This window comes from Sorex araneus, chromosome 2 (assembly GCF_027595985.1).
Source record: "Sorex araneus isolate mSorAra2 chromosome 2, mSorAra2.pri, whole genome shotgun sequence".
In the NCBI taxonomy this organism is placed as follows: domain Eukaryota; kingdom Metazoa; phylum Chordata; class Mammalia; order Eulipotyphla; family Soricidae; genus Sorex; species Sorex araneus.
In genome coordinates this window covers 377582908-377597781 of record NC_073303.1, presented here as the reverse complement: position 1 = coordinate 377597781, position 14874 = coordinate 377582908, and the positions used below count along the sequence as shown (strand labels likewise).

The following is a 14874-nucleotide window of genomic DNA, read 5'->3' as shown; positions in this document are numbered from 1 at the left end:
TTGAATGACACTTAATTACATTTTAGCCAAGGTTTTCCGAGTTTATACTTTTTAGGTCCTTGGGGGATGCTCAAGAGGTGTGAGTTTAAGCGGGCACAAACTTATCGAGGCCGTGGAAAGATGGTGCTTAAAGGAGATGGATAAGGACAATTAAAGTCCAAATTTATTTATTGTTTTATTTTCATTCTGGAAAGACAGTCAGTCTTTCATTATGTATGTCAAAGATGAAACATATTTTATTTCTACGAGAGTACAGCACAGTGATGATTTTATAGTAAAGACACTGGCATAAATCTAAGGGCAATGCACTTCTCAGACTCGGGGAAAATTAACTTCTCGGACTTGGTGCCTGAGGCTGAAGGGCCGTGTCAGAGGAGGGGAGAGAAGTTGCCTGGAAGAGAAACGGGGGCAGAGAGTTGAAAGGCTAATTAGTAGGCTGGCTCATAGGAGTATGAAAGTTAGAAGCAACAACAATTAAAGGTAGAACGGTTTGGCATGACGTTCTGACCACTAGCAGTGTGAAATGGCACAGAAAGGCTCACCTTCTCCCAGAGTGTCTGTTGGAGAAGCACTTACTTGAATCGCTCTTTAGCTGAACTCTCTGACATTTTCTGTTAATCGAATCAGACTATAATAATGTAAAAAAAAATGTACAGGCTTAAGTCATTAAAAATGTGTAACTGATGGGTTATTAGATGCGTGGAAATATCTTATCTTTATTCAAATACTCATTGAGGTGGGGTGCTATATGCCAAACACCACAGGAATGTTTTACGTGTAAATATCTCCTGGCCATCTGATAAATCCTGTAACTATAATGCCTTTTGTTATGATTGTTGTCATTCTACTGTACTTAGGAGGGAACTGAAGAAAGTTGTATTGACTTTTCCAAGATTGAGCAAAAGGACTGATAATTTGTTTCCGAACCCAAACTGACTCAGTGCAGAGTTGCCCAGCAAGATCATGGGACCGACCTTTCACAGTCTACAGTGTTTCACTGAAATAAGTTGAAACTTGGTCATAGTAACCCTATGGTTTGGTGATTGTTCATGGTCAAACAGATCTGTTCTCCGGCATCCACTCTTTCCCCTACAGAGCTCCAGGAGCAAGTGAAAATGCGTTAGAAAGATATTTTTATACCTCGTAATGAGTTATAAATAAATCATTTTCCTAAACCATGAGTAAATTTATCTTGTAATTGGCACACAGCAAGCACATCCCGGTGGAGAACAGTGATGAAAGACTTGCACCTTCTCAGTCACTGTGATTTCCAGAAACCACCTACTCTGCTTTCGCCAGAGAGCCTTCTCTCCAAAGACTGCTCCTCTGTCCTCTGAACTCGGCGTTGCTCAGGGACCCCCAGAGCCTGAACCATCACGCACGCAGACATAGCAACCCTGGAAGGAAATGACGTTTCGCAGCTCCAGATGATTGCCTGGGATGAATTCCCCTGCAAGGCTGCTGATGGAGAAGCACGCAGGCGCACGGCGCAGTGCTTGAAGGAGACAGTTTCATAGTGAGAAAAAGGTGGTAAAAGCCAATGAGAATCATGCTTTTCACAGGTTCAGTTTGGGTGTAAGTGGTGGCATCATTCCATTCCTCGTTGTGCTCTTATAGATAATGCCTAAGTCCTCTGAACGTCACTGTTTCTCTGTCAAACTTTGAGGCTCTACCTTCTGACAACTGGAAATCAACAAGTCCTCTCTGGGGGTATAGAGTCTACCCGGTTTCTTACCCGTCTATACTCCAGAGGGAGGAAGTATCTCCTCTATGCAATACTTTTGTATTTTCCAAGCAGCATTTCAAACCCTCTGTGATCTCAGTGGGTTTGGGGAGTCCCTTATCTGCTGATATCCGTTTCTAAGAATTGTTTACAGCATCAAATAGATGGAACTTGGCTGGTGAACAAAGGGTTCATGGATGGCCTATTAGTAAGTCCCGATTTACCACAATGGGGATAATGAAATTGGAGGTGGGACCAGCGCTGTAATTGATGCGTAGTTATGAATGACTATTTTAGAATAAAAATCTTTGAAGACAAGCATGAGGACTGATTATTTTGGGTATCCTTCAAAATAACTATTCCAGAAAGAGTCTATATGGATTTAATAAGGTGACAATTAAGTATAAAAGTACACTTAATAATTAATTGCTATGTATATATACATATATATAAAATCACAGAAATAGGGTTCCAAAATGTTACTTGGCATATATTTGTTAGTGATACTACTTCAAATATTTGCTTGCACGTTTTCTAAACTAACTTATTTTATTTTCCTGCTTCTGCTCATTTAATTGGCAATATAGATTTCCATATTTTTTGGCCAATGATGTAATGGAAAGGAAAATTTTTGAGTAAAACTATTAATTAAAATCTAATTCAGTGGAGCCAAATAATCTATTTAAAAACAATGTTTATCATTAAATTGCAGAACAATATGATAGAGATGATGTCCGCAGATTTCAATAAATCTACATGCTATTCTCTGTGTATACCCACTTAATCATAAACAATATCATTATTTTATTCATATAAGGTGTCATAAGTGAGGGAATGGATAATATTTCTAGATAATTTTTTCAAAATTTAGATTTTAAGTTATGTGAAGTTATTACATGTTCAAAAGTTTGTAGTATTCTTTACTCATAGCGTTAGAATATTTTTTTGAAATATTCTGTTTTCAATCGGCTCAAAGTGAATTTTGTTGAAATCCATAGTGGGCACATTTATTTTGTCATTTTCATGGACTTAATTTTGGATGATTGCACAAAAGTGAAAGAAAACAGTCAGGGAAAGTAATTGAAGTGGAAATCTATTCTCTCTATACTGAGGTCAGGGAGTCTGCTCGCTGAGCTGAGGCACCAGGGGGCCCGGGTTCAGTGTCCAGCATCACGTGGTCAACTAAGCACTACCAGAAGTCCCTGAGCACTGATCTGAGAGTACACCTTAAACACTGCCAAGTGTGTCCCCCCAAACATAAGTTACCACGAATTGATATGTTTCTGACTATGTTCAATAACATTCTGTATGGGTAATGTTTAACGGTTGTGAGCACTGGAGCAATGAGTCTAGCCATACTGTTTCTTTTAGAGTCGTTTTGAACACAACAATTAACAGGCACAGGTGTTTTGTGTTTCTTTTTTGCAGTGCCTATTCTGTACTTGGTACTTATAAGTGTATGGGGTAAACATATATATAAAAATGACATCCTACCCAACCTGAAAGCACCCATTTTCTCTCTGCAGAAAACAAAGTACTCATATAGTAACAGTTGAATGTACTAGTTGATTTAAATACAAATAGGTTTAGTTTCAACGTGGTGAATACATTTTGTAGCATAATTTTTCAGTCTAAACAGACAACTCAGGACAGCTACGTTGATAGATAAGAAGTGTGAAGTTCTTTCTGTTTATTTGGGGTCACTTCCACCTGGACTCAGGACTTCTTCCAGGCTCAGGGAACCATGTGTGGTGCTGAGGGTCAAACTGGGTTTGGCTGGATGTAAGGGGGACTTAGCCCCTGTACTATTGCTTCAGACTTTCTCATGGAGTTATTTTGAAGGAAGCGCTGGAATACGGGTTTCCAACTGAAATTTGATTCTGCACTTCAGATGCCCTGGTTTTAAGGAGAATTACACATCTGTGTGGCACAGATGAGTCCTGGTCACTATTTCTCTGTGACTCCGCTGAGGAGGGTATTTATCCCTTGTTTAAAACTTCTCTTGATGCTAGTATTATCCAGTTAAAATATTGCAAAGTACTGCAAAATCACAATCAATAGACAAAGGATGACTTTTGTCTTGTAACAGGGACTTCATGTTTAAAGACTGCAGAAAGTCTTCCTCATGGCCTAAATGGAACAGCATTTTACTTGACTAGTATGAAACGCTTTCCAATTAATGATAAAAGTGAAATTTTACAAAAATGTTTTTATCCAGTGCAAACGAATTCCATGCGCTTGAAATGTGGTTTTACATTTTAAGTTCTGTTTAAGTTATTCTCCTGGTAGTCATGTGTTTACACCTGTGTCCTTTTCCCAAATGTCTTGGATAGCAGGTACATTGGGAAGGAGATATGAGCTTCGGAATTCAAACCTCTTTATTCCTCCTCTTGCCTATTAAGTATTAATGATCTTATGAATATCAAATGACAGCCGAAATTGAAGTTTTCTAAAATGTAGTATTTTAAACCATCTTGCTTATATATTCCAATATACTTAATTCTGCTACCACTGTTGTATTTTATGCTTCCTTGAAATAAAAGAAATAATTATTACTGTAACAATAAAGGGACAAATATGAGATTAAAAATTGTTGAAGGTGGAAAGCCTATTTGTTTTCTTACTGAATCTAGAAAAATTGGCATCAGTGTATGCGCTTATAAGTTAAAAATATTGTCTCTGAGCTTGTAACTTTGAACTCAGACTGTATTCTTCAGACAGAATTTTCCACCGACTGATCAGTAGGAATGATGTCTCTTATTCACTGCCTCTTGTTGCATGCTTAGACCTCTGAACAACATTCAAGGTAAGAGTACAGCTGTGTATTAATGCAAGCGTTCAAATATTCCAAGGTAATACACTTCTGCTTGTGATCATTTTTGGTTAAAATGTTCAAGTTGTCATGAACAAGCTACTTTGATATGTGTAAAATTACATTACATCTCTAGTTATCTGGTTGTAAGAAAATTAAATTAAGCCATGTCAAACTTTAGATCCATGATGAAAATAAATGTCTAATATTGGCACCTGTTAGATGGTATTTAAAATGAAACTGAAGTGTTGTTGGCATTAAAGATGTAAGGTGATATGTGATTTGAATTTGGTTGGGGGGTTTGGGTCATACTGGTGTTTTTCAGAACTAACTTCTAGATTTACACTCACAGATCATTTTTGGTGGGGTTTAATGCACCTTTTGCCATAGATCAAACCCTGGTCAGCTGCATTTAAGGCAAGTGCCTTGCCCACTGTACTTGTATCTCGCCATCCCTGCTCAATTTTAAACTAATGCTCCTTATAACATGCATAAGTGTTTTGAATACATATAAATATGTACTTAGAATGAAAAGTCTAAGATGTGATCTCTTCAATTGGATCTTACTAGAAAGCACAGAAACATTCCTATGCAAATAATTGCAACCTGTTTGGTATGACACTGGCAGTACTCACCGCTTCCCCTGGCTCTGTGCTTAGGGGTCACTCCTGGCAGTATGAGGGGGACCATCTGGTGCTAGGAATTTTAGCCAGGGTTGACTGCATACAACAAAAGCACCTTATTTAGGGCCACTCTCTCTCACTGACCTTAATTCAAATACCTTTGGAGGGGATGGGCCAAACTCAGTGGATCAATCTTGCATCAGCTGCTTGCAAGCCCAGTGCCTTATCACCTCTACTACCTCTCTGTCTCAAAATGGACCTTTTCCTATATTTTCCAATTTAATTTTTAAATTAAGTTGGATATATTTTATGTAGTAAGTTAGGGAAGTTCTAAACTAGGGAGCATACATGTGTTATGAAAAATAAAATCATAAGCATGGAAATACTCCAGTTTGATTTAATATGAAAATCTGCAAGGTATAATTTTCAGGGCTAATGAATTTTTATGGTTTTTACTAAAATAAAAGGCTAATGGATGCCATAATTGATATTTACATGGTTATCAGCAATTTTAATGTCTGAGTAATGCTTGTTAATCTGTATCAATTAATCTCAATTTTTATCTGAGGTTATTCCAAGCTCTTCAGTTTTTAAGTTTCTTATATTAACATCAATTTTTGTACAGAGATTCATCTTCTACCTGCTAATCTTGCATATGTCTTATTTGCAATGCTGATGAAAACAGAAAGAGACAGTTTGATATATTAAAAAGAGTATGTTTATCCTTTGAAAATCATCAGAATAGTTTATCATTTTTACTGAATTTTGAAATTTTGGCCTTCAGCTCTAGCAATATAACTACTTGTTAAGTATTCAATTATTTTTAAATATATCCTGAGGGACCTGACAAATGTTAGGAATTTCATATCATAATGCATAATTGTTACTAGCTTAAAAAGAATCATTTACGCTCAAAATATGGTATGTTGTCATTTGTTCATTAAATACACATGCATTGCTTTGTTTATTTGAAACTTTCCTTAATCTTGTTGATAATTGGGTTCTCCTCTGAAAATTGTTAACCCTGTTTTCTTTTTATTTTAACCTCTGCCGATGAGTTCAACAATCCCCTATAGAACTGTCTTTCAGCTTAACCCATTAAAATGACAGCAGTCAGTATCTATATACTTATGGAAATCACAAAAACAAACAGTGATGATGAGTAATGTTTAACATTTGTTGTATTTCTGTTACCAGGGAATTCTAATACAGAATTCTAATTTCTAAATTATATAATTAAGAGGAAAAATTGCTCTATATGTCATTAACCTCTGTGCTCTTAAATATAGCCATAACTGTCTTTGGGATAGCAGTCCTTAAGTACAATACTGCACAACAGAACCTGGTTATAAATACTCAGTGACTATAAAATCCCGGGGATGGCTAGGGCGCCTGGGTTTGGTGATCTTGGCATCTCCCCCAGCAGGGGCGGCTCTCTGAGAGGGGCGGAGGAATCGAACTCGGGCCGGCCATGTGAAAGGTGAACGCCCAACTGTGCTAGCGATAGTCCGGCAAGCTACCGAGAGTATAGAGCCCGAGAGGCAGAGCCTGGCAAGCTACCCGTGCATATTGGATATGCCAAAAACAGTAACAATAAGTCTCTCAATGAGAGACGTTACTGGTGCCTGCTCGAACAAATCGATGAGCAATGGGATGACAGTGATACAGTGAACCCTAGCAGGGTACGAATCTAGTTACCAGTTTTTATATCATGACAGCATTTGTCCATGACCAAACTCTTAACTTATAGTTCAGCATAATGGTACTTTGGCCAGGCCCATTTTGATGCCAGGGTAGCACATAGCTCACTGCTTGCCCTGGGTCTATCCAGTCCCTTGTCGGGATCCTGCCTTTGGGGGTGCTAGAAAGTAAGGGCAGCTGAGGCTTAGGTTGAGAGAACAGATGTCCAGGAGGTAAATATCATTCAGAGTCAATTAACTCCCAAGTTACAAAAGCATAGCATTAACTGTCTCCTTGTGCCCATACAAAAAAAAAATTGCTCTTATTTACAAGTCAACAGAGCGCAAAGAAAGAAGTTGCAAATAAACACAAAGGAATGGGAGCACTGTGATGGGAGTAACCCAGTAAACCTAAGCTCCCTGCGGCAAGGCAGAAAGGACAAACCAATATTATCCTACAAGTGAATTCTACTAAAAGAAACTTACAGTAAACTTGTCTCATTTTTCTCCAGATTTATTCCTTCTCCAGTGTTCTATATTTCATTAAGTTGAATAACATGCCATCATTTTTCATACAAATACCCTGCATTTTTGGTAGGCATTTTCTATAAGTCGTACAAGCACACATTCAGCAAGTTCAGTAGAATCAGTCTGCTTAATCACTCAGAACTCTGACATTCTCTCAACTCACCAAATCGCCATTTACGAATAACCCAAGACAACCATGCAGATTTTTATTCAGTTCCTCCTGTGCTATCAATTGTCAAACTGAAAGGAGAATCAGAACTTTTGATCAGTTGGTAGCAAGTCCATATGATGATTTGAAATCTGTTCTTGTTTTCCCTTTAGCCTTAGGATAGACTACATAAGGTTTACATTTAACATCGTGAGTTTTCACAATAGAGTCGTGCAAATCACCTGCATCCCACGTGTTCTTACACGGTGACAAGCTTTGTCTCCTGTGCAGAGGTCAGTAGGACCTCCTCTGGAACTGAGTTCATGCATAGTGGAAATAATGCTCGTGGGCTACCAAGAATTAATCATTAAAATGGATAATATTTGCATCTGGTTCTCTTGAGCTATTCATCTTTGGACACTTGAGCCTCTCTGTAAGATACCTTCAATCCCCGTGCTGGTTTCCGTGAATGTCCCACCCAAGAGCCAGAACTCACCCTGGGCACGTGAGGGAAAACACCAACTCATTGCTGTTTACTGCGGTGGCATTGCCTTCAGATTTCAAGCATTCCCTTTGCGCTCCAGATATTGTGGAGGAAGATAAGCTGCTGCCCTTACCCCGAATTCCTTATTATAGAATTGACTAAGTATTACTATGGAGGAAAGATAAATTACTGTCTCTCCCCAAATTCCTGATTATACAATTCACTGAGCATAATTAATAGATTGCTTAAAACTACAAAACATCGGTTCAAGTTATCATGCCGTAACAAATATCATTCCTTCCTAGGACCTCTTGGCCTTAATGACCTGCCCTGTGTATCTCAGATTAGTTGCTTGTTTCCTGTTTCTTTTGTATATTCTCTCATCATTGTTTCTCCCCCATATAGCATCAAAGCACCCTCTGCTTCAAACCCACCAGTGGCTTTCCCTGATCCATTTCCAATTGCTGTTCCTTCTGCATGAAATGAGCCTTGCTCACAAACAAAATCATTCTTGATTTCCCTTGAAATGGACATTATCTTATATTTTATAGAAAAATCTTAGTGTTTTTTTAAACTTAGTTGACACTCTTTGTCAACTCTTGTGAATCCAACATATCCTTATTCCAGACTCTGCATCCCATATTCTTCTTCAAGGATGGTGTTTCTAGTATGGGATGGGGTCATCTTCAACAAAGCAGGAACAATGTCAGTCTTATGGACTGTTGGCCCCGCAGTACCTAAAATCCCATGGAAATTTTTTGGTATTTTCAATTTTTATCACTATTGGTAATATTAAAGTAATAGATGAATATGTAATAAATATGAAATTCAATATAGCCATTTCATCCTTATCTTTGAGAGTAAGATTTCTGTATTCATTCCGCAGTGTTTAACTTTCTCCTGTAGGAAATTCTAATACTTGGTTTTACTCTTTAGTTGAAACATTATTTAAAGAATCATGGTCTCTGAATACAGTGAGTAAAGATATTTTGTAGGACATTTAGTGGGGAAGCAGTACTGAGAGAAATTGATAGTATTGGTTAGAAGTAGGGTTACTATACACACAATTTTTACAATAACTGGTAAAGTAACAGAAGCTTCCATTCTCAGAGGATGGAAGTTCTAGTCCAGATGACACATTGTATGGTTTTCATAGTGAAACCCACATTATTGTCCAAAGATCTGTTAACTGCAAAATTTCTAGAGTAGACTGAATTCTGTTTTGCCCTTGCATCAACAGAGGAAGAATATTAGAAAGTCAGGTGTTAGGAAACTTGCTAGGAGAGTTACGATCTAATCCCACAAACTGGGACAATCAGCCGGCCATAGTTGGGGCAAGCATGTTAAGATACGCATTGGAACAGACATAAATGCACCCCTCAAAGACACACCACCCATACACACTCTTACCTGTACCATGAACAGTTTAAAAGCATTGCTCGAAGCATTACTTTCTGTTATATAACTTACATATGGTTAAAAACAGCAAGAAAATGATGTTTTAGGTATAAAGTAATAATACTGGTGTATAATGCTGTTATCAAGATGTGACTTTCCTGAATGCATGTATGTGACTTCTTTAAATTACAGAATTGTAATATGAATATAATTAATGTTGGAAAGTAGATAAGAGGAAATCAATTTAAAGTGTGTGTGGGAGGGTTAGCTTACTCCAAAACTATAAGATTTCTAAATATTTTGTGACAAATGTCAGCCAGTGTCCTTTTCCTGGAAAATAATTGGTGTTAGTGGCAGTACATTTTTTAATTCCCATAAGATCCCTGTAATGCTCTGTAAGTTGCTGCATGATCCCAAGACTGTGAGTAAGATGGGTATGTCCAAATTACTGAGTGGTATTTTCTGGCACAGTTGATCTTCTCTTGGAGCACTTATCTGGGAGCTTCAACCTAATTAACTAAGTTTCTTAAAGCAGTGCCTTGTCTGCAGCTGGTAGCAGGAGATTATGCCAGCCATCACCCTTTGCTGGACTGGAAAGAAAGAACCAGGTGGCCAGACATGCAGGTAGTTTCAAAGAGACAAGAGCTGCAGGCTGCCAGCCAGCAAGAACTAGGGCTTCACACCTGCATCTGCTGAGAAAGAGATTTGCACTCACCGGGGTGGTGTCCTGAAAAGCAGATATGTAAATAGCAGTAGCTCACTCCAGAGAAATTTCTAGAAATTATTTGTTCTTCAGGCAAATTCTAAACAATACAAATTCAAGTATATGGGAAAGAGTAATCATCATTGAAAACAACAAATTTACAGCTAAATGAATGTAAAGTTTTCCACTTTTCGAGTGACAAATGAGTTTTGTACAGGAAAAGAAATAAAAATTGTACTGCATATTAAACTGGAGCAGTAGCACAGCGGGGAGGACGTTTGCTTTGCATGCGGCTGACCTGGGTTTGACTCCTCCATCCCTCTCGAAAACCCCAGCAAGTTACCGAGAATATCTCACCCGCATGGCAGAGCCTGGCAATCTACCCTGGAATATTTGATATGCCAAAAATAGTAACAGCAAGTCTCACAATAGAGATGTTACTGGTTCCCGCTCAAGCAAATTGATGAACAATGGGACAACAATGCTACAGTGCTACAGTGCTACTGCATATTAGAGATGTTTATGTGAAATACATGACCATCATAAAGGATGTATTGGAACCCGATGCTTAGAAAGTCAACCTGTTTCCCTCTAAGGGACACAAGATTAGCTCTATGAAGACCTTGGTAAGGCAATGACACACATTGTAATCACTAGGTTAGTACTAGAAGAACTATAAAGTTAAGTGCAATTAAAGCTCCAATGAGAAATTTACAATTAATGTTGAAATGCTTTCAAATATCCAAGTACAAGAGGATTTCAGGATCAATGATACATAACAAACCACAAATAACTAAATAATAATTTAAGATTAGATTGTTTCTTTAAAATCAAAGCCATGGCAGTGTGGCTCAGTTATAAACTGTATGTCAGGCACACATAAGACCTTGCTTTGAGCCTAGCATCGCACATACATGTGTGCACACAAACACATACACACACAGGTGTGCATACACGTAGTAAGAAGCTAACTCATTTTTTTCCAAGACACTGTAAAATTCAGGTTGGCAAGAAGACATACATGATCAGGTAAGCTAAAAAAAGATGGGATGAAATATTAATAGAATACAAGATATAATTCCAATTATAGAGTAATAGAAAAAATGAGAAGAAATTTCAAAATGAGTGAGACATGTACTTCACAGCCCAAGAAAGGACAGTAATAAAACTCAATTGGGTTATAGACTAATCACAAATGTTGTTAGAACTTCTGACAAACTCTAATTCATAATTGAAGAACAACTAAATGAAAACATCAGTAAGAATATAGAACATCAGACCGAGGTGTTCAAGTGACCCGTTGACATGACGAAGTGGCATAGAGCAGATACCATATTTTCTCTATTGCACATAAAATTTTCACCATGGTGAGTTTCATAGTTTCCCAGTAATTCAGAATTCTCAGTAAATTTTAAAATTTAAAGAACTTAAATTTTTCTTTTGATAATTTTTATTGAAGTAACCTTACATGATAACGTTGTATAGTTTTCAAGTATATGTCTTTGGGAAACAGTGTCTGCACATAACACATTGTTTATCTCTAAATGCCCAATTCTTTTCTTCAGCACATGATAGTTTCCTGTCTCCCGATTCATGCCATCATGTAACCCTGGATGGGTCTTAGAGTCTAAATCTTTCTTGGTTTTACTTCCTTCATTGATCTGTTTGTTTTCTCCACACATCACATATGTTTGAAATCATGCAGAGGTCACCTTTCTTTTAAAAAATATGAACCTATTTCTCAAGACATGACTACTCCTTAGATCCATCTGTGGTACTGCAAATAATAAGAATTCATCTTTTTAGATACATAGCAGAATTGTCTTGCATTACATACATTTTCCACATTTTTATTATCCATTTGTCAATGGACATGTGGATTGTTACTAGCTCTTGGCTTCTGGAGATAGTACTGCAATACATATTTGAATTAATATTTCTGAAATTCAAGGTAAATATCTACAATATTTATGAATTTCTGTTTTTATTTTTTCAGAGAAACTCTGTACCACTTTCCATAATGGCTAGCCCAATTTGTATCCTCACTAACATTACATAAGGCTCCAAAACAAATAAAATAAGTTTAAAAAACTGTCACTGTCGTCTCATTGTTCATTGATTTGCTCAAGCGGGCATCAGTGACGTCTCCATTGTGAGACTTGTTGTTACTGTTTTTAACATATCGGATATGCCACGGATAGCTTGCCAGGCTTCGCTGCATGGGCGAGATACTCTTGGTAGCTTGCCCGGCTCTCTGAGAGGGACGGAGGAATCAAACCCCGGTCGGCCGCGTGCAAGGCAAACGCCCTACCCGCTGTGCTGTCGCTCCAGTCCCATCTATGGTACTGCAAATAATAGGTGGGGGGTGGTGCAAGGCCATTCTTAGTTGATGGAGCGATTTGTCTGGTTAATTCCGATAACGAACAAGACTCTGGCATGCTGACTAGTTACACAACCCCTGAGCGGTCGGCATCCCCCAACTTCTTAGAGGGACAAGTTTAAAAAGGACATTAAAATTTCTTGTTGAGCAAGTTTTTTAAATACTTACAAATATATGCTTTAAATGTGTTGATAAGTAATTAAAAATTTTAAAGCCATTCATGTGAATTTCTAAATTAATAAGGTGTGGAACAATAAATTTAGGGCAAGCTTAAATGAAATGGGAAAAAGTTTGCAAATTGAATTTTTAAACATCAATAAAGAGAATAGGGAGACTGTTTAAAGGACTGGAAAATAAGCTTTGCTTGTGGGAAGTTGAGTTTTCATTCCCAGTACCACATGGTCCACACCAGGAAACATCCCAAAAATACAGCCCCCAAAGTACACAAGATCAAGATGTCAATAGAATGCATATGTCTTTAGCAAGCATGAAATAATATAAAGAGGGTAGTAATTTATATGAAGGCATAGCATGAGCGATCAGAAAGACTTGTTTATTCTAAGTGATGATTTTTTATTACAAAGTGCATTCTTCCAGTCATCTTAGGAATGCTGCATTGTAATCACATTCTAGTGATGATAGAGCACTAAAATAAAGAGTAAGTTTATATAAAAGTAGAGAAGAAATTGTGATGAGAGGCTGCAGTACCTCAGCGTGGCAACGGGGGCCCGCTTTGCGGCTTGGGAGGCAGCCCCCTCTACCGGTACTCCTGAAACCCAGACTTGAGGAGTGCTCTGTGGCCCCACGCTCTTCACCCTCCATACCCCAGCACAAACAAAGGCATCCTAACGTGGGCTCCTAACCACGCAAAAACATTCAGGAAACAACTCCAAACTGCAAAGGTCACAATGACAAAGCAATCCAGAAACCCAGCAGGCTTAGAGCGAAGAAGCTAGCTCATGTGACCAACCAGGGAAAATGAGCCATATAACCCCTCTACTAAGGAATTTAGAATGAAACTGTTAGGGATGCATAAGGAGTTTAAAGAAACAGTGCAATGCTCCTCCAATAAAGTACAGGAGGTTATGAAAGCAGATAGGAGGAAAATACAAATGAAAATATAAGCAGAAATGACAGATCTGAAAACACTGGTAGCTGAAATGAAAAACTCACTGGAAGGCCTCAGCAGCATAGTAACAGAATTAGTGAGCTCCAAAATGAGGTGCAGAAAATCTTCAGAAAATATAAAAAGATGAAAAAGATCCTCAAGATAAATGAAAAAATGACAAGAGAATATCGGGATGAAGTCGAAAGGAACAATACAAGAACAGGAGGAGTAGAAAGAAAACCCTGGTGAAGAAGCAACTGTCAAATTATCACCACCGAGAAGTTCTCAGAGATGAAAGGTGCATGCACCCAAATCCAGGAGGCCCGAAGTCACCAGTTAAAAGAAATCCAAATAAACATACCCCAAGACATCTTAATCAGAATGATGAAAGCCATACATAGAGCAGGATACTGAAAGCAGCAAGAATCAAAGAAGGAGATTTATTTATAAAGGAGAATCCTTAAGATTTACAGCCCAATTATCAGATAAACCTTGGCAGGGGGGAGGCTGAAAACAGTGGTGAGATGGAGTGAAAAAACTCAATAAAACGAGTGCTTCACCAGGAATACTTTCCTAGCCAGATTCTCATTCAGATTTGAAGGAACAATATACAACTTCGCAGATAACAGCAACTCAGTGACTTCACAGACCCTAAACCATTGTTCCAAGAAGAACTAAATGAGCTACTTTAAGATAAGACAACCCCACAAGTCCACCAAATTCCTATAGAAATATTGAGCAAGTTCCCATCACATAATCTCTCTCAATGTTGATGCACTAAATGCACCAATCAAGAGGCACAAAGTGGCAGGATGGATTAGAAAACTAAATCCAATGCTCTGAAACATATTTGAACAGTCAGAGTAAACAGATTCAAAGTCTTAGAGAAAACAATTCTTCAAGCGAACAATCCCCTCAAAAAAGAGTGGCCATGTTAGTACCAGCTGAAGAAGGTAATAAAAGACAATGAGGTCATTTCTTAATGCTCAAGAGATCTGTAAATCAAGAAGACTCACAAATGTAAATGTATATGCACCTAATGAGGTACGAATAAGATACATAAAACTACTGCAAATAGACTTGAAGAAATATATTGATAGCAACACAATAGTAGTTGGAGATTTCAACACCGTTTTGCCACCTCTTGATAGATCAACCAGATTAAAAATAAACAAGAAAATACTTTAGGGAAGAAATGGAAGAGAGGGGATTAGTAGACATATATAGGACTTTTTATCTCCCCAAAGCTAGATACATATTCTTCTCCAGTGCACATAGGACATTTTAC

General features: G+C 37.9%; 1 protein-coding gene across 5 annotated transcripts in view; it reads left to right on the top strand.

Annotated features, from left to right (window-relative positions):
• The window catches only part of NETO1 (neuropilin and tolloid like 1), a 181831-nt gene that overhangs the window by 117112 nt on the left and 49845 nt on the right, over positions 1 to 14874 (top strand). The window contains exon 10 of one of the 5 annotated variants that reach the window (XM_055128361.1): positions 1210 to 6320. The exons of 2 other annotated variants lie outside the window; for them this stretch is intronic. In XM_055128361.1, the coding sequence (XP_054984336.1) occupies positions 1210 to 1267 (58 nt within the window). In that variant the 3' untranslated portion in view covers positions 1268 to 6320. Of the gene's footprint in view, positions 1 to 857; positions 1180 to 1209; positions 6321 to 14874 lie in introns of those variants that run through there. 2 more of the 5 variants (XM_055128357.1, XM_055128360.1) reach the window with 2 other exon arrangements.